This window comes from Narcine bancroftii, chromosome 1, assembly GCF_036971445.1.
Source record: "Narcine bancroftii isolate sNarBan1 chromosome 1, sNarBan1.hap1, whole genome shotgun sequence".
NCBI lineage: Eukaryota > Metazoa > Chordata > Chondrichthyes > Torpediniformes > Narcinidae > Narcine > Narcine bancroftii.
In genome coordinates, this window is record NC_091469.1 from 128986781 (window position 1) to 129007712 (window position 20932).

The 20932-nt window shown below is 38.9% G+C and overlaps 1 protein-coding gene across 6 annotated transcripts in view; it reads right to left on the reverse strand.

The window, feature by feature from the left end:
• erbin (erbb2 interacting protein) overlaps positions 1-20932 on the reverse strand; it is a 313125-nt gene that overhangs the window by 12137 nt on the left and 280056 nt on the right. For all 6 annotated transcript variants that reach the window (XM_069939183.1, XM_069939193.1, XM_069939201.1 and 3 more), the window contains 3 exons: positions 19504-19728; positions 12632-12724; positions 4909-4983 (listed from right to left, as the gene is read on the reverse strand). In XM_069939183.1, the coding sequence (XP_069795284.1) occupies positions 4909-4983; positions 12632-12724; positions 19504-19728 (393 nt within the window). The remainder of the gene's footprint in view (positions 1-4908; positions 4984-12631; positions 12725-19503; positions 19729-20932) is intronic.

Here is a 20932-nt window from a genome sequence, read left to right on the forward strand (position 1 = left end):
TGCTAATTCAGTGTTCATCTTCAATCTGCTAATTCAGTGTACATCTTCAATCTGCTAATTCAGTGAACATCTTCAATCTGCTAATTCAGTGTTCATCTTCAATCTGCTAATTCAGTATACATTTTCAATCTGCTGATTCAGTGTATATTTCTTGAAAAGAGAACGGGCACAGTTCAACATCCAGATTTATTGTGATTTTTATCCTCTTCACATTTGCTCTTGGTTTTGTCTGGCTCATGGTTCAATCATTTGGTCAGTTTACATCAACCTTTGCAATTACTTTTCAACATGACTGAGCACAGGATGGCTCAGTGAGGTGATATTCTTTCACATCTCAGCTAAATATTACAATCAACACAGGAATAATTGAAATGAAAGAAATCTGGACATCTAAAATCTGGAAAGCTCCAAAATCTGGTAAGTGGGGAGAGAGGCGGCCAGTGCTTGGGGGAGGCGGCCGGCGCTTGGGGGAAGGGGCTGAGGGACTGGTGCTTGGGGGAGATGGCCAGGCAGCTGGAAGGGGTTGGGGGTGAATACGGCAGCACAATTTGGGTGGGCTTTCCGAAATCTGGAAAAATCCAAAATTCAGAACACACTGTCCCCCAAGGGTTCCGGATAAAGGATTGTGTACCTGTAATAGATCAGCTTCACATCTGTATTGTATCAGTTACTTACTGGTTATTTGGTAAGGCTATCTCCACATATATATCATATTTTAAACAATATATTAAGATTTGATTTTGACATGTCAATGCAAAAAATGACTCTAATCCAGAACAAGTTAATTCCATATTAAAGGAGGCCTGTTTCCAATTATGACAATGCAAGTAATTGTATTCTGTCATTTGTATTGTATCATGCACTCTAGTTGCTGTAATGTAAAACTTAACTAAAGCATACTTTTAGCAAGACAGTGTCTGACTGAATTTGCTACAGGCTCGATTCACATTGAATAAGAAGTGGTTGTTAAAACATCTTTCCTTGCTTTTACCACCATGTCACTGAATGCTGCAAAACAACTGCTCTTACTCGTCTGAATAAACTACCAAGTATGGTTATGGAGGCATTTGACAAATTAGATTTAGTGAAAAATCAGTTTTAGTGCTACAAACTCATGTGTAATTTCCCAACTAACATGAACAATCCAGAAGAAAATTGCCACCCTTATCAATAATTTGTAAATTCCTCACAAACATATCAAAAACTCATTCCTTATAAATTTTGCAAAACACCATGATTCATATATTGAGACAAGTTGCTGGTGCAAATGGACTGCAAATATTACATTGTAGTATAGCAGATATTCCACAACACTTTAATATGCATTCACGATCACAATATAAACATGATGAAAGAAATGAAGGTGCATGTTAAAGATACACCTCACTATGACTAAAGGTTATGGCAAAGGAGAGAAACATGCTGAAAGTTCACAGTTAAGAAATAGTGAGATATCGGGATAAACCTAGTTCCATTAGGTGGAGACAGCGTGGTTTCAGGAAGGGTAGTTCCTCTTTGACAAATTTACTGGAGTTCTTTGAGTATTATTTCCAGAAGGCATTTGACAAGGTGCTGCATAACATATTTATCCATAAATTAAGGATTCATGGAGTTGGCAGCAAAGTTTTTTTGATAATATTGACTTAAAAGTTTCTTCCTTTATTTGGATGAACAAAAATTCTAGAATAAGTAAATCTCATTCACCAAAATTGAAGAAAAGATGGAGGTATGGCCCTACCTAATTTTTGATTTTATTACTGGGCTGTTAATATTCATTATCTAGCTTTTTGGATTTTTTTTTCTGACAAATTGGATTGTCCATTATGGACAGATTTAGAATTCAAATCTATACAGTAGGATTCAGTGGCCTCTTTGTTAGGTTCCTCTCTTCCATATAGTTTTTCCAAGATCAATAAGAATACATCTAATCCAATACTCAAATATATATTGCAAATCTGGTCCCAATTTTTAAAAAAAATTTTAAAACCTGTTTTATCTAGTCTTGTCTCTCATAATTACTTTTTTCGACCATCAATAATTGATCAATCCTGCTCCATATGGAAAATTAAAGATATTATTTCTTTTGCATATTTATTTAAGGAAGGTTGTTTAATGTTTTTGAACAGCTGGCAGGTAAATATGACTTGCCAAATATTCAATTTTTAAAGATATTTACAGATTTGAAGTTTTTTAAATACCATATTACCAGACTTTCCACCAGATCTAGTTGATAATATTTTTCAATGGAATCCTTCTCAGAAAGGATTAATATGAATTATATATGATAGATTATTGAAATTACATCCAGTACTTCATGAGAAAATTAAAAAAGCTTGGGAATTGGAACATTCAAGACCCTTAACAGAGGATCTATGGGACAAGGATCTTAAACTGATTAATACATCTTCAATATGTGCCCAACATTCATTAATCTAATTCAAAATGGCTTGTATCTTCTCAAAAATAAACCCTACTTGTGATAGATGCAAATATGATATTTTGCTACATTGTCCATCCTTAGAAATCTATTGAAAGGAAATTTTTTAACATCTTTTCAATTGTATTTCAGGTAGAGCTACAATCCAATCCAATAACTGCTCTTTTTGGGTTATTGAACCAGACATAGGGAGTTTTTTTCTGTACCTGTTCAATGAGATGTGGCCTTCTCTACAATGTTGGCTTGAGGAGGCATCTTATTCAAATAGAAAGACTCTAGACCTCCAACAGTTTCAATGGTTTTCTCATATTATGTCCTGTTTACGTTTACAAATAAATTAGATATCATGTATTTAATTCATTGGTGAAATTTGAAGATACATGGCGACCTTTTATGTCACGAGAATGTTGACAGGATTTCAAGGTTTGAGTTACAGGGAAAGGTTGTGCAGACTAGGGCTTTTTTCTCTGGAGCGTAGAAGATTGAGGGGGGACTTGATAGAGGTGTTTAAGATTTTAAAAGGGACAGACAGAGTAAATGTGGATAGGCTTTTTCAATTAAGAGTGGGGGAGATTCAAACTAGAGGGCATGGTTTAAGACTGAAGGGGGAAAATTATAAGGGGAACATGAGGGGAAATTTCTTTACGCAAAGGGTGGTAGGGATGTGGAATGAGCTTCCGGCAGATGTGGTCGAGGCGGGATCATTGGTTACATTTAAGGAAAGACTGGATAGTTACATGGAGAGGAGAGGACTGGAGGGGTATGGACCGGGTGCTGGTCAGTGGGACTAGGAGGGTCGGGATTTGTTACGGCATGGACAGTGCTGTAAGTGGTTATATGGTCTTATTTTCATTTTATGTAAATGTTCTTAATATAATTAGATGTACTCACTCTTCCAGATGAGATGTAGTCTTACCTTGGTATGAATCAAAAGCTACAAAATATATGTAATTCTTAGGATAAACTGCTCAGATTTCTTTTTGTTAGAGTAGGTTAATTTTCACCCAGTGTAGTGGAGGGGAGGGGTAACTGAGTTTATTCTGTTTGAAGTTTTATCTTGAGAGAGAGAGAGAAAAAGAGAGATAAAACCAATAAAAAAAGATTGGTTAACCAATAAAAGGCAGAGTTGGGATAAATGGATGTTTATCTGTCTGGCAATCAGTGGTGAGAAGAGTGCTGCACGAGATGGTTCTGGGCCTATAAAATGGGATCAAGTGTAGCATTTTGAAATTTACTGATGACACTGAGTAGAAAAGCAAATTATTCAGGAGAATCTGTAGAGAAATATTAGATAGGTTAAATGAGTGTGCAAGGTCTGGCAGATGGAATATAATGTTTGGAAGGAAAATATAAAATCAGTTTATTGATTAAATAGTGAAAAATTGCAGCTTGCTATTACGCAGAAAGACTTGGGAGTGCTTCCGCATGAATTGCAAATGTTGGTTTGCAGATGCAACAGGTAATCAAGAAGGCTTATGGAATGTTAGCCTTCATTACTAGAGGGATTGAATTTAACAGCAGTGTGTAGCTGTGTAATGTATTGTTGAGGCCACACCTGGAGTACAGCATGCAGTTCTGGTTTCCTTGAGAAAAGATAGGCTTTGGAGAAAGTACAGAAGAGATTCACCAAGTTGATTCCTGAGCCGAGGAGAGGGGGGATAGCCTGTGAGGAATCACTTGGAACTGAGTCACTTGCTGGAATTCAGAAAAATTAGAGGGAATCTAACAGAAACAACAACATTAAAGGGGTAGATAAGATATCACAAGGAAGTTCTTTTTCTACTGGCAAGTGGGACGAGGGGGGACATAACTTCAAAACTCAGGATAGTAGACCAGACAGATGAGGAGGAACTGCTTTTCCAAGGGAGTAGTGAGTCTATGGAATTCTCTGCCCAAGGAAGCAGTAGAGGCTGCCTCATTAAATGGAAAAACAGAATTTTAATTCAATTTTAATTAAAGACAGATTTTTGCAATGGAGGGGAATTGAGAGTTGTGGAGAAAAGGCAGATAGGTGGAATTGCAAGATCAGGAATGATCTTATTGAACAGTGCAACAGACTTGACAGGCCAGGTGGATTATTCCTGCTCCTATTGACCATGTTATGCAGGAAACAGGAACGTATAACCAGGATAACACCATTACTTAAGGACAAACCCTTCACCTCTAGTTGAAACATAATTAAGGTCATTTTAATATTAAGGTCATTTTAGTTATCACAACTAATGTTAAATTTTGCAAAAGTACTTTTAAATGTGCATGACAAAACTAAGTTGAAGACAAAAGTAGCTATTTAAAGTAAGAAGTCGATCATGCATAAAAATGATTCTGTTTTAAGAAATGTTAATGGAAAAATAAATTAGTATATCAAGCGCATACATGAGAATGTTTACAGGTACTAAGTGGAGAAAGAAGATAATCTGTGAGGTTTTTTTTATTTTTAAAAAGAGGAACCACTGTAGGTTTATAATTACCTGAACTATTTTATCTCCAGGCTGAAGCAGTTTTGAAGCTGGACCTTCAGGCTGAACTCTAGTTACAAATATACCCTGAGTAAAGAATAAATATTTCATGCATTAACTTTACAATTTCATTTTCAATAATGTTTACATGACAAACTTACCTTAATTCTGTATCTTTAAGATATGAGCAATTTTCTTTTAAATTTCTAATCTATACAAAACCGAATTTTTGAAAATTTTTCATAATTACTTCAATTATGAGTTAACTGACATGCACCTCAAGATTCACACTGTTCCAAAATAGTTAAATTCTAGACCCATCTCCATTCCTCTTGTTTTCATTTGGTCACCTGTCTCCATTTGCGCACAGTTTGCAACATCATTGAGGACCCCTTCCACCCCACACACAGCATCTTTCCTGTCAGGGAAGAGATACAGGAGTATCCGAGCATGGCACCACCAGGCTGAGGAACAGCTTCTTCCATAGGCAGTGAGAATGTTGAACGAACAAAGCAACTGTTTCCACTCATCATCCAAGACTCACATTTACAAAACAATATTTATTTATTTGTATAAATACTTGCCCTGCATATGTATTGCTTGTCTGAATTGCATGTTACATCTGGTTGTGTGACTGTGTGTTTTGCATTGAGGACCAGAGAACACTTTTTTGTCAGGTGATACTGTGGAATTGGATGATCATAAACTTGATATGATTTGGTTTGTTTTGCTGCTGGATTATGGTCTGCAAGATTCTAAAGCGAGAGTTATTAACATTCCAGCCTTGATTAAAGTTTGCTTCTTTTAAAAAAAATCTCAATAGCTCAAACAGGAAGTGGCTCCAGCACTGAAATTGGTCCACCTCAGAGCATCCAAAGGGCCATTATCTGTTAGTCTTAAATTGGACTATTTAAAAGAAAATCCTGTCCTTTCCTGATGGAGACATATTGTGGTTTCAAATAGGTCTCAGGATACTTGAGATAAATGGCTAATGGAAAGGAGTACTGGTTATGCAGTAAAGGAGGCAGCCATGGGTAGGTAGAGTAAAAACAATGATGTTTATCTTTAAACATTACAAAAAATATCATTGTTTGGTTATATAATGTTAATAAAAAGGCAGGTTTCTTGCAAAAATCCAGCAGTCTGCCACAGAAATTGGTGCTGGGAGACTTGCTGTTAATTATGTAAATGAATGACTCAGATGAGTGGGCAAGAGTCTGGCAAATGGAGCAAGTACAATGTTGGTAAATATGAGGTTATTTACTTTTGAAGGAAAAATGAATGATGAGATTATTACTTTAAGGGTAAGCAATTATTAACACAGAGGACTTGGGAGTGCTTGTGCACGAGTTGCATGTTTGCAGGTGCAACAGGCAGTCAAGAAGGCAAATGCCCTTCATTACAAGAGGGAATTTAGGAGCAGGGAGGTTATGCTGCAACTGTACAGGGTAGTGAGGCTACATTTGGAGTACTGCGTGTAGTTCTGGTCTCCTTACTTGAGGAAGGATGTTCTGTGCAGAGGAATCTAGAGGGGGTTAGCTTATGAGGAGAGATTGAATTGTCTGGGACTGTACTTGCTGGAATTCTGAAGAATCAGAGTGGATCTTATGCAAAAGTATAAAATTCTGAAAGAATAGATAAAATAAAGGTAGGTACCATATATTTTGGTGTAAATATCAAGTCCTGAAATCCTCAAAAAATCAGGGGTCGGCCTATACGGCAGATACAAAAATGAGACCTTAAATTCAACTCAAAAAATACTGCTCCACATAGATTCGGTGTACAAGACAACCCCGGAAGCACTCCCTCACCACCGGCGTTGCCACTCCCCAACACCTCCCCACCATTGGACACCACTATAACCCACCTAGACATTTTACAATTGTAGGGCCTTAGGTCCCCTCTCCTGCCCAGGAGCCCAAGGTCCCTGGTTCTGCCTGGTATCTGACACATAGTCGTGGTTCCTGCACCAAGCACGCTTAGGCAGAGAAGCGATTTCTTTGATGCTGACGGCTCCGTACCCGATGTTGAGAATGGAGTTACCGACTCCAGTTGCAGCTGATGCTGAAGACTTGGACTGTTTGGCATCTTCCCGGCAATTGGGGTGTTGTAACAAAGTTTGGGTTGTTGCTGGGAGGCCCAGACACAGAAAATGGGGATGGGGGTCGACTTATACACCCGACATATGATAAAAACATAAAATTGTGGCTGAAAGTGGGGACCTAACTTATCTGAAGGTCGACTTATATGCCAAAATATTCAGTGTTTTTTTTCCCACTTTTAGGTGCAGAGCCTCATGATTCAGCATAGGAAATTTAGAACAGAGATGAGGAGTAACTGTGCTTCCCAGAGTGTATGGAATTCTCTGCCTATGGAAGAAGTGGAGGCTACATCAGTAAACATATTTAAGACAAGATTGGATAGATTTTTTTGCATAGTAGGGGAATTAAAAGATACGGGGAAAAGACAGGTAGCTGGAAATAAGCCTATCATCAGATCATTCATGATCTTATTGATTGGCAGAGCAGGCTTGAAGGGACGAACAGCCTACTCCTCACTGGCATGATGAGTATGTTTGCAGATGACAAGAAAATTGCTCATGTTGATACTGAGGAGGAAACCAAGGCTACAAAATGATACTGATCAGCTGATAAATTGGGCAGGCAATTTAATCTTGGTAAATACGGATTGATGAATTTTGCAGGTTGAAAAAGGATAGGACAATTAATGAAAGTAGTGCCAAGCACTGAGGAAAAAAAGGGACCTTGATGTTCAAGTCCAAAGACCCCTGAAGTGGAGTCACAGGTGGTAATAATGTATACACAATGCTTGCCTTTTTGAGCCAGGGCAGAGACTACAGGTGCAGGGAGGAAAGGAGCACTGGATATACAGTGAAGGGGACAGTCATGGATGGGAAAGGTAGAGTAAAAACAATGATGTTTGTCTTTAAACATTACAAAAATATTAGTTATATAATGTTAATAAAAATTTTCTTGAAAAAAATCAATCTGCCCTTCCTTGCAAAACTGACTGCAAGCCTGGAGAGAGTGCAATACTGTATCTCCTTTTATGGAACAGACAAGACAGGTGACAGAAGTATGTGTAGGGGAACATTTTGGGTCCAGTGGTCATAATGCCATTAGTTTTAAGTTAATTATTCAGGAGGATAGTCTGGTCCTCAGGTTGAGATTCTAAATCGGAGAAAGGCTAATTTTGAGGAAATGAGAAAGGATCTAGAATGAGTGGTTTGGGATAAGTTGTTTTCAGCCAAGGATGTTCAAGGTAAGTGGAGAAATGTCAAAGGTGAAATTTTGAGAGTACAGAGTTTGTATGTTCCTGTCAGGATTAACGGTAAGATTGACAGGCATAGGGAACCTTGGTTTTTGAGGAAATATTGGGGATCTGGTTTGGAGGAAGAGAGAGGTGTGTAACAGGTAAAGGCAATGTGGAGCAAATTAGGTACTTGAGGGGTTTAAAAATGCAAGAAAAAACTAAAAAAAAATAAACTAGGAAGGCAAAAAAAAAGACATTAGGTTGCTTTGGCAGACAACATGAAGAAAAATCCTAAGGGTTTCTAAAGGTGCATTAAGAGCAAAAGGATAGTAAGGGACAATATTGGTCCCCTTGAAGATCATAGTGGTCAGGTTTGTATGTTGCCAAAAGAGATGGGGGAAGATCTTAAACTTTATTTTTCCACTCAGGAAATAGGCCCAGAGTTGTGGGAAGTAGGGAGAACAAGCAGTGAGGACATTGAAACTATACAGATGAAAGAGGAGGAAATGCTTGCTGTCTTAAAGCAAATAAGGGTGGACAAATCCCCAGGGCCCAACAAGATATTCCCTTGGATCTTGATGGAGGCTCGTGTAGAAATTGCAGGGGCTCTGGTAGAAATATTTATAATGTCCTTAGCCATGGGTGTGGTATCAGAGAGTAACTCGCATTGTTCTGTTGTTTAAAATAGGCTCCAAAAGTAACTCTGGAAATAATAGGCCACCGAGCCTGATGTTAGTATTAGGTAAATTATTGGAATGTGTTTTAAGAGGTTGGATATACAATTATTTGGATAGCCATAAACGGATTAGGGATAGTCAACATGGCTTTGTGCACGGTAGGTCATGTTTAATCAATCTTATAGAGTTTTTCAAGGAGGTTACCAGGAAAGTTGACAAAGGAAAGGCTGTGGATGTTGTCCACATGGACTTAACTAAGGCCTTTAACAAGATCCCGCACTGGAAGTTAGTCAAAAAAATTCAGATGCTAGGTATTCATGATAAAGTAGTGATCTGTGTTCAACAATGGCTGGACGGGAGAGACCAGAGAGTAGTGGTGGACGATTGCTTCTCAAATTGGAGGCCTGCGACGAGTGGTGTGCTTCAGTGGAGAAAGTGTTCAAAGCTTGCAGATGGATATGGACAAGCAGGAAAAAAAGGGCTGAAAAATGGAAGATGCAATTTAATGCAGACAAATGTGAGGTGTTGCATTTTGGAAGGGCAAACCAAGAAAGGACATACATGGTGAATGTAAGGGCGCTGAGGAGTGTGGTGGAACAGAGGGACCTGGGAATACAGTTGCAAAATTCCCTGCAAGTGGTATCACAGGTAGATAGGGTTTTAAAGAGAGCTTTTGCCATATTGGCCTTCATAAAGTTGGGATGGCATAGTAAAGTTGTATAAGACATTGGTGAGGCCAAATTTGGAGTATTGTTTGCAGTTTTGGTCACATAACTACAAGAAATATATCAGTAAGATAGAAAGATTAACTAGGATGTTGCCTGGACTTCATGAACTGAGTTACAGGGAAAAATTAAACAGGTTAAGACTTTATTACCTGGAACATGGAAGAATGAGGGGAGATTTGATAGAGGTATTTAAAATTATGAGGGGGATCGACAGAGTAAATGTAGATAGGCTTTTCCCACTGAGGGTAGGTGAGATACAAACCAGCAGTCATGAGTTAAGAGTGGAAGTTTAGGGGGAATGACTTCACACAGAGAGTGGTGGGAGTATGGGACGAGCTTCCAGCTGAGGTGGTGAATGAGGGGTCAATTTTAATATTTAAGAAGATTTGGACATGTACATGGATGGGAGAGGTATGGAGGGCTTTGGACTGGGTGCAGGTCAGTGGGATCAGGCAAAAGGTGGTTTGGCACAGACTAGAAGGGCCGAAGGGGCCTGTTTCTATGCTGTTGTGTTCCACGGTTCTAGGTCTGCAACTTTGTATAATTTTGGTTATCTGAAAGCTGGAACATTCCATGCAGTTCTGATCATGGAAGGATGCAAATACATTGGAGAAAGTGCAGAAAAGAACCACAAGCACATTGCCTGTGCTACGATCTTTCTGTTATGAGGGGAGGCAGAATTTTTTCCTTGCTACCGAGATTGTAGGATGGGACCTGATTGAGACTGACAAAATTAAGAGTAGCATAGATAGATAGGGTAGATAGTTGGAAATATCTTCCCACAGTGGAGGTGGCTAACACAAGAGGGTTAAACAAGAAAATCTGCAGATTCTGGGGTCGAGTGCAATACACAAATGTGCTGGAGAAAATCAGCAGGTCACTCAACATCCATGGGAAGCAAAAGGTAACCAATGTTTTTGGCGACAAGAAGATACAGGTCAAGGAGAGGATCAAGAGGCTTAGAAGGAATCAGAGGAAAATCTCACACAATCCCCCCCCCCAAAAAAAAGGTGATTGGAATCTGGAAGATGGTCATGGGGAGCAAATGAAACTTAAGCAGCATCCAGATGAGCACTTGAATTGTCAAGGAACCGTAAGCTATAGACCACGTGAATAGTGGTGTTCTGCAGAAAACCCTATTCTTTACAATTTTTTAAAATAAATGTCTTGGATAATGAGGACAGTAAATCTGCAAATAACAGAAAGGTTGGAGATGCTGTGGATATTGTAGGAATTTGTCGTGGATTACAACAGGATATAGACAGGATGCAGAGTTGGATGGAAAAATCATAGATGAAGCTCGGTCCAAAAAAGAGCATGAAGTGATACATTTGGAAGATCGAGTTTGATGGCTGAATACAGTAAAATACATATTATCCAGCAACCAAACAACTCGCAAAAAAAATGGTGAAGTAAATAAACAATAATAGAAGTTTAAATAAAGCTTAAATTGTAAAAGTTCTCTGAAGCCACACACAACCCCTTGGGAGCAAACATTCAGCAAACAGAGCACCATGCCCTCGGCAGCTCTTTGAATAAAGTTATCTTTGAATATAACGGCGGTGCCCAGAATGAAGAGCCGGCCAATGGCACTCGCCGCTGGGGTAACTCACCCAAATTGTCTCCCTATCCCTGTCTGTTAAGAGTCTTAATCTTTATTAGCATTAGGTATATTAGAAAGGCTTTATCTATAAATTTAGGGGAGGGGCCTGTTACTGCGCCAGTGACCAGGGTTCGAATTTAAAGGAAGGTGCATCGGGAGTCTGACCGGGACACTTGCATGGAGGTGATCAGGTTGCCAGCGTGGGAGGAGGAGGTTAGCGTAGTGGCAAGCGAACACTGTTATAATGCCAGCAACCGGGCTTCGAATTTCAATTTTGAAAGTTATGGGAAATATCTGATTAATTACAAACTACAAGACTGAATTTTTTTCAAATTACATTTTTTCACTGTCTTTTAACCTGTGTGTTCTTAAATCAGGTGCATTAGTTAGGCATTTTAAGAGCGAGTCTCAGTCAACCAAAAAATTTGTATCAGCCATCCCCGTAGGTGCCGGATAACGGGGACTTTATTGTATCTGTTTAATTCTATAATGCTGAGCAGTATGGAGGAACAGAAGGATCTTGGGGTGGGGGCTCCATAGATCAGGGCCATAGCAGGTTTTATAGTTGGGGGGTGGGGGTGGTGAGCACACAAAAAAAATTGCCTCGACACATACCAGATGCTGAGTCAATGATGGAATGACTGGCCGCACTGATTTTTTCAGCGTCGTCAGAGCGTGCCGGAGGGAGTGGGAGGGGAACCGCGCCACTTTTCAAAAATGCGGTCACTCCCTACAGCGACGCCACTGCCACAGATCCTTCAAGGTTGCGGTGCAAGTTGTTAGGGTAGTTGAGAAGGTGTATGCTGTGCTGTCCTCCTTCAGGCAGGGGATTGAGTTCAAGAGCTACAATGTAATGTTGCAGCTTTATAAAATTCTAGTTTGACAACACGGAGTAAGGCATTCAGTTCTGGTTGCCTCATTATTGGAGAGTTGTGGAATCTTTAGAGATGGTGCAGGATCCTGCCTGGATTGGAGAACATGTCTTAAGAGGAGAGGTTTAGCAAACGGGCTTTTCTCTTTGGAGCAATGGAAGTACATCAGGCATCCAGCACATTTTTCTCAGGGCAGCAATAGCCAATACCAGAGGACATTGTTTTCTGGTTAGTGAAAGGTGGTTTATGGGAGATATCAGGGGTAAGATCTATTTATCAACAGAGTAGTGGAATGCATTGCTGGGTTGGAATAATAGGGACATTTAAAAGAGATAGGCAGTAGATGCAAGAAAAATGAAAAGTTAAGGACTGTGAGGAAAGAAGGGTTGGATTGATTTATATAGGTCGGTACAACACCGGGGGGCCGAAGAAGTGCCCACGCTGTATTGCACTGTGCTCCAGGTGCTGATGAACAAGTTTAGAATAGATGGTCAGCCTCAGAGCCCATTTCTGTGCTGTTTAATTGTATGACACTCAGCCACCAAACCATTATACAAGTGTAACAAACTATAAAAGACTCACAGTATCATCTGGTCTGAAGGGGTTCCCTCTGCCTCCAACACCTCCAGATATGCTGAAACCCAACTCGGGATTTTTATCAATTTTAATGTGCATCTGAAAAGAATGAAAAATTTCCTTTACTCAAATGGCAGCATAGTTAAAGTGGTTAATGTTACACTGTTCCAGAGCCAGTGACCTGGGTTCGAATCCGGCACTGTCTGTAAGGAGTTTGTACGTTCTTCCCTGTGTCTCCTTGAGTTTCCTCCCACCCTTCAAAGCGTACCGGGATTGTAGGTCAATTGGGTGTATTTAGGAGAAAGGGCCTGTTACTGTGCTGCATGTCTAAATTTAAAGAACAAAAACTTCCATCATTTTAACTTGACTAAACCAGTCTGTGCACAAGGGCAGATGGGGGCTGTAAATGGGTACGTGGGCAATGGACCGGCGGGGGGGGGGGGGGTGGGGTGGGGGGGGAAAGTCTAATTCTTCACTATTCAAGTTCGGTACAAATTTCATCGCATGTTAAGAAATAAAGTTTGCATTCAATGATTACATTGAACAAAAAGTATCTGCAACTACAGCAACATTACCCAATTATAATCAACAATTCAAATTATGCTTATTGTTCAAATTAACAGTCGAGTGTAAACTTTCTGCTCAACCTAAATGCTATCCCTATTTTACTCTTAAATTGGCAAGATATGGGCACAAGATTACAGAAAGAATATAGCAATGAACTTGGGGTGACAAATAACACAGTTTAACTCAAGGCCACTTGGGAGCTAGGTACTGAATGCCAGATTGCAAGGCATCCTGGGTAAACTAGCCAATTGCATACAGAATTAGTTTGATAGTAGGAGACAGAGGATGATGACACATTGGTTATAATATATGGTAAATATATGATTACAACAGGATCTGAGATAATGGGCCAAGGAATGTCTGTTGGAATTTAACTCAGTCAAGCGTGAAGTGTTGCATTTTGCCAAATTAAACCAGGCAGGACTTGCACAGTGAATCATAGCATTCTGGTTGTATTGTAGACATAGGGGTACAGGTACATTGATGCATGAAATTGGCATTGCAGGTAGAGAAGGGGTGATGAAGGCATTTGGCACACTTGCCTTCATTGGTCAGGGAATAAGTGCAGGAGCAGGAATGTCATGATACGACTGTACAAGACATTGGTTAGACCGGCCATTCTCAATGGGGCCATATGCCACCCCCTCCTCACTCAGGTGCTGCAGCACATTTATTTAGGGGCCTCAGACTGAAATCATAATTTTTTTTAATGTAGTTGGTTGGAGAGAAGTATGAAAGAAACCAACTAAACTTGATTTTGAGAAGAGGCCTAATGGGTTATCGGTTTTCATGCTGTAAAATTCTATGACTCAACAAGCTGAATAATTCGCCAATTTAGAAGAGACATTAAACCAAGGATCTTCTGTTGCTGGTAGTTCAGGTGAACTATATCCTAAGCACAAATATTTCCTGATTTCTGAAGCAAAATTTGTTATACAGTGCCCTCCATATTGTTCGGGACAAATACACTTTTTCTTTCCTTTATTTCCCTGTGCTCCATATTTTCAAAATTGTAATTAAAAAATTAGTATGTGATTCAAGTACACATTCCAGATATTATTAAAGGACATTTATGTACATTTTGGTTTGACCATGTTGAAATTACAACACTTTTTATACATAGTCCCCTCAATTCAGGGCACCATAATATTTCGGACACAGCAATGGTATGTGATTTAATGTAGTCATGTTTAGTACTTTGTTACATATCACTAACATGCAATGACTGCTTGAAGTCTGTGATTCATAGACAGCACCAGGTGCTGAGTATCTTCTCTGGTGAAGCTCTGGCAGGCCTCTACTTCAGTTATCTTCAGCTCCTGCTTATTTCGGGGGCTTGTCCCGTTAAGTTTCTCTTCAGCAAATGGAAGCCATATTCAATTGGATTTAGATCTAGTGACTGACTTGGCCATTCAAGAATTTTCTGGATCTTAGCTTTGAAAAACTTCTTTGTTGCTTAAGTAGTATGATTGGAATCATCGTCTAGCTGTAGGAAGAAGTGCCATCCAATGAGTTTGGAGGCATTTGCTCAAACTTGAGCAGATAAGATGTTTCTCTGCAACCCAGAATTTATTTTGCTACTGCCATCAGCAATTACATCATCAATGAAGATAAGTGTATCAGTACTTATGGCAGTCATACATGCACAGGACAAAACACCCCCACCACCACGCTTCACAGATTAGGTGGTTTGCTTTACGCCTCCACTCTTTGCTCTTGCTATCACTCTGACACTCTCATCTGTCTACAAGACATTTTCCAGTATTCTGCAGGCTCTTTTAAATATTTCTTGTTAAACTGTAATCTGGCCATCCTGCTTCTGTGGCTAACTACCAGTCTTCATTTTGCAGTGCAGCCTATGTATTTCCGTTCATGAAATCTTCTGTCCAATAGTGAAATAGGCCCAGAGGATCCCAAAATCCAGCAGCAATAGAAATTCATCAAGACAAATGGTTATTTAAACAAAAGTTGCTTTTAATTATCTTTAAACATGAAAACAGGATCACACTTTAAATTACTATCAACTTAACCCCCTTCTAATTCTAAGCGCACGTGTATGTAATATGCATATAAGTTTAGAAAAGTTCTTTGATTCACAATCCAATCTGACTTCTCACTCCTCCAAGTTCACTGGTATCAGGAAATTCTTATACTGTGCACAGAATTTAACATTTATGAATTTCACCAGGCTTTGGTGCTTGAAAGGTAAATGGTTACCACTCAGGAAGGTTCTTGTTGGTTTTCAGAGAGATATTTGTTGCTCGTTGGACACAAACTAATTCCTTCCGATCAGCCACTTCAGTGTCTTGCTGAAGAAACTTGCCCCATCAAGGTTTTCCAGATGATAACCTCTTTCTTTCAGGTCACCACAGAGTTCCTTTTTGTTTCCCTTATTTCAAGTGAAACATTATGCAGCCAGTCCTTTCCTCTTGTATGGACCACAAGGGCTTTGAACTAAGAACTCACAATCCATCTTCAAAATGGCGTTTTTCCACAAGTTTGCCAGCTTGTCACGTTCCAATCCCAGCTGTTGCTGCTAAACTGTAGAACTGAATCCTCTCTCTCTCTCTCTCTGAGAAAACCACATGACCCTCTTAGTAGAGCAAACTCAGACAGACCGCGGCACTGGAACCAATTTTCTGATTCCATTCATCTGTTGCTTTCCAAAACAATAATCCATTACTCCACAGCATGTCTAATTAACACCTGCTTGTGAAGTCCTTCAGCAAAGCAGTTTCCATTGTCTTTACAAAGGCACTGGGAGCCTGGACTGTCTGGCTTGAGCAGAGCTCTGGCATTTTAAATGAGATCTGTGTCGTGAAGCGTTTATGTTTGTTTGTGACCTACACTAAAAAACCCCACAATTTATCTCCCTTAAAACATATCTACATACAATAAAAAAAAATAATCTGTCACGATAGTCATCGACGCATCCACCTCTGCCTCCTGATGAGTGTCACTGATCTGTTGGACAGCCATTTGGAGATTTTTCTCAATTATGATGAGAATTCTTCTGTCATCAACAGTGGAGGTCTTCCTTGGCCCACCAGTCCCTTTGCAATTACTGAGCTCACCAGATCACTTCTTTTTAATGATGTTCCAAGCAGTTGATTTTGGACATCCTAAGGTTTGAGTGATGTCTCTTACTGTTTTATTCTTGTTTTTCAGCCTCTTAATGACCTCTATAGCCCCTTTCACACTTGCATCCCACTAAATGAGCTGTTCCATGTCCCGGGATAGGGATGGGGGTTTGGCTTTTCACATTTGACCATTCCTAACTGGGACAGTGAACACTTTCACACTTGCAAGGAGCCATCCCTGGGGTTAGGACTGTTCTACCTTCTACTAGTGATGTCATTACACATCGAGGGATGGTGGACCTGCCCTAAATCCTGATCAATGTATTATGATCTTATATTTGAACAAAATTAATCATGCCTAATTATGACATAATTAAGCATCATATCAGCACAGTATGAGCCCTTCAGCCCCCTGTTGTTGTGTCGACCTATATAAACCTTTATAAGGGACCATGGGAAAGTGCTAGTAATAAACAGCAATAGCAGACAATTTTTAAAGTTTATAGCGCTATAGCGCACAACTTATATAGCATGGGAAAGTTGGTAGCACTATCACGTACAATTTATAAATATTGGGGGAAAAGCAATGGCGGACATTCCCTCCCAGAATTCCATGTGGCAGAGAAAGGGCTGCATGCCCAGTTGCAGACACAGGACATTCATGGAGCATTTTCTCTGCTGCACTACATTTTGGGAAGTCCGCCATTGCTTTATCCCATGGTCTTTATAAATGATGCGCTATAGCGCTACTAATTTTCTCATGCTGTTTAAAAATTGTCTGCTATTGCTATTTCCTCTCTCTCGCTGTGACTTTCCAACGGCAAAGCTTATAACTTCATTTTTAATCTTTACATCCTTCACGTTCCTACAGTCATGCAAAAACTTGGGTCATTTCAATCCCACAATGCAATTACCCGTTTCACACTTGCCTGATTGCAATGCCAATGTCTGCAGATCCCGGGGATTGTACTCGGGGTCGAGCCCATCAATCCCCGGCATGAGATGATATTATCTGACACTGGCATTGAGCCGATTTTGCTTTCACTCTAGACACTTTAAAAACTGATTGGCAGTTAATACCTGCGATCACTTGCAAGTATGAAAGTGGCTTTTGACTTTCCTTGGCACAACTCTGATCCTTGTTGAAAAATGGCAGACTCCAAAGGTGATCAAAAGCTTAGAAGCAAGCGTAGCTCTCTTATACCTGCTCTAATGAATCAATTAAACATACCTGAGTAATCACAAGCACCTCTGAAGCCAAATGTCCTAAACATTTTGGTGCCCTGAAATGAGGGACTATGCATAAAAAGTGCTGTAATTTCTCAATGATCAAACCAAAATCTATACCATTTATCAAAATCTGGAACGTGCACTTTAATCACATGTGAATTTAAATCACATGTAAATGATTACATGGTATTAAACCTCCCCTCCCCCCTCTTACTTCCACTATAAAAAAATAGATATAAAATAGTTTTGAAAAAATACAAAAAAGAGCAGAAATGTAGAAAGAATATTATTATTCTGGATTACACAGAGGATTACCTCACATCTTACAATATTTATATGTATAGCGATTTTTAGGGAAGAAGGTCGGAAGTACATTTTTTAGATTTTTAGGGAAGAAGGTCGGAAGTACATTTTTTAGATTTTTAGGGAAGAAGGTCGGAAGTACATTTTTTAGATTTTTAGGGAAGAAGGTCGGAAGTACATTTTTTAGATTTTTAGGGAAGAAGGTCGGAAGTACATTTTTTAGATTTTTAGGGAAGAAGGTCGGAAGTACATTTTTTAGATTTTTAGGGAAGAAGGTCGGAAGTACATTTTTTAGATATTTATCCCTAACCTTTGCATATACAAGCTCCAAATATGTACAAAAAGTGGATATTTATTTAGAAGTGATTTTTTCCAAAAGGATACAGCTCTGAATTTCTGAATGCCATCATTCCATACCTAAATACATATCTGAATTCCATTGTCACTGTTATATACTTTCTTGCCACCACTAAGGTAAATTTAGTAAATTTCACTTGATGGAATAATAGCTTTAATTTAGGTCTTGTTCCTTCTATATTCCCCAACCAAAATAAATCTGGATTCTGTGTAAAAACAGTGCTAATAATCTGTCCCAGAAACTTTCCCAAATACTCCCAAAAAGTTCTAACTTTGGAATGTGACTAAGTCGAATGTAAGAAGGTTCCTATTTCATCACCACATCTAAAAAATTTATCTGATCAATCCAATTTCATTTTATGCAGAGTTTGAAGTTTTAAATATAATTAATGTAAATAATTATATTGAACTAATCTATAACTAACAATTATAATATGTAAAATGGTCATGACAAAGTTCTGCCCATCTTTTCTCATCAATCGTAATATTCAAGTTAACCTCCATTTCTGTCTTGGTTTATGAACTACCTTTTTTATAGTACCTGCTTGTAGTAAAAGATACATTGAAGAAATAAATTTCTTAGTATAATCTTTCCTAATAAGCATTCAAATTGTTTAATTACAAATTTAAAACTGTGGAGCACAGGGGCAAATAAAGAAAAAAGTGTGTTTGTCCCAAACATTATGGAGGGCACTTTATGTGATATCACAAACTAAGAATAAATGAACTAGTGTGAAATCATTCATTTTGCAAATTTCTGGTGTTTACACAATTGCCAGGTCTTTAAGCACTCAAAATAAATTATAATTACTCCAACTGAGATGCTATTGAGAAAAGATGAGATTGTTTGTGCAAAAAAGACCTGAATATCCTTCTGTTTCACTGATATTCACAATGAAATGAGCTCTAAATTTGGCTTATGTTGCATAGTCAGTGCAAGTAAGACAACATTTTGGATCAAACACCTTCTCAAATGAGCCAAACATATTTTCTTGAACCGTCTTTTCCTCATAATTGGTGAGAATTGATTCCTAAACTGTAACAATGAAGTAGTAAAGAAGGTCCTTCAATTTTATTCAATTATTAGATGATAAAACAGTACAGTTCATCAAGATCCCAATTCTGTTTTAATAGATTTCAGCACATGATACAGACAATCAGCCATAAAACACCTGGACAATCATTCAAGTCCAAGACTCCTAATGCTGTTAAATTGCTTAACTAAGCTGGAAATCTAACTCAACATCCAATGCTACATGACTTGGGTCCTAGAACCTGGGCAAAGTAAATCTTCTCGTAGCCCATGTAAAAATTGATGTTTGAACTATTTTTGGTTCTTACCTCTTGCTGTACAATATCACGACACTGTCTCATTAGATGATTTGTGGATGGACCTTGTGTTGGAGTATATGGCGTTTGATGAGATACTTTTAGCATTAGGTAATCGATCAGCTGCTCCCGAGAAGGATGCCTCCCAACAGTTCCCTGGGACATTGTGTGGTAGGACTGGTTGCAGTTCAATGCAACTCTTGAAGGTGGGTACATTTGGCCATTTGTCAAAGGCACCTAGGGATGAAAAATAATAATGAACTTCAACTTACATTTCATGAATTTGCCATGCACTCAAATTTCTGAAAGTATGAGAATTGCCCACGGTCTTAGACCAGGTGGAAAAGCAGATCCAATTGATTTTCAGGATTTTTTCCTCTCAATCCTGAATTTTTGTTTGTGGAGAACTGATCATACTTTCTATTAGTTATATACAGCATCATATGGACATTTTAAAGTTAACTGCCCAACAGAAGACGAGATTAAATATATTAAACTGGTGAGGTTGCACTTGGAATAGTGTGTGCAATTCTGGTTGCTACATTACAGGAAGGGTGTGGAGGTTTTGGAAAGGATGCAGAAGAGATTTACCAGGATGTTACCCATTTTAGAAGGCAAGAATAACAGGGAAGGATGGAGAAACTTGGGTGCTTTTGTTTTCTCTGGAGCACAGGAGGCTGAGAGATGACCTGATGGAAACCTACAAAATCAGAGTATTTTCCCCAGGATAAACATCACATACTAAAGGACATACGTTTACATTTGGGTTGGGTGTGGGGGTTGCAGTTTAAAGAAGAGGTGTGGACCAAATACATAGTTTTAAAAAAGTGTGGTGGGCCCTTGACATGGCCTGCCAGGAGAAGTGTTAGAAGCAATACAACAGTAGCCTTTGAGAGACTTACAAATAGACATGTGAATCTAAAGAAAATGGAAGGTGACTTTAACTTTGAAATGGACATCAGCTCAGCCGCCTTGGGCCAAATGACCTGTTCCTGCGCTGTTTTTCCCCCCATGTTCTATACAAAGCAACATGATTTTTGTGGAAATGCTGAACCAATTATTAGAATGATACCATGAAAGCCTCGAACTTTGCTGAAAAAAATTCCACCACCATTACTCTCATGAAGATAACGTAGCTAGTTAAAAACTCAAACAAAGTTGCAGGTTGTAGACATACATATCTGATTGGCAATGCACATGGGTACACATTAGATTAATTTGTCCCACAAAGAGTAATTAAATATTTTGATTGCTGAGCACTGTATTCTATTTCATGTTATCATAATTCCCCAAACCCAGAAATAAGATCATAGACATTTAATTTCAGCCTAGATCACACAAGTATATTTAATAATGGGTGCCAAACAGAATATTTTTTCTAGAATCACCCTCCACTATATGAATAATTCAAATACTGAATGAATTCCAAGAGCATACTTAA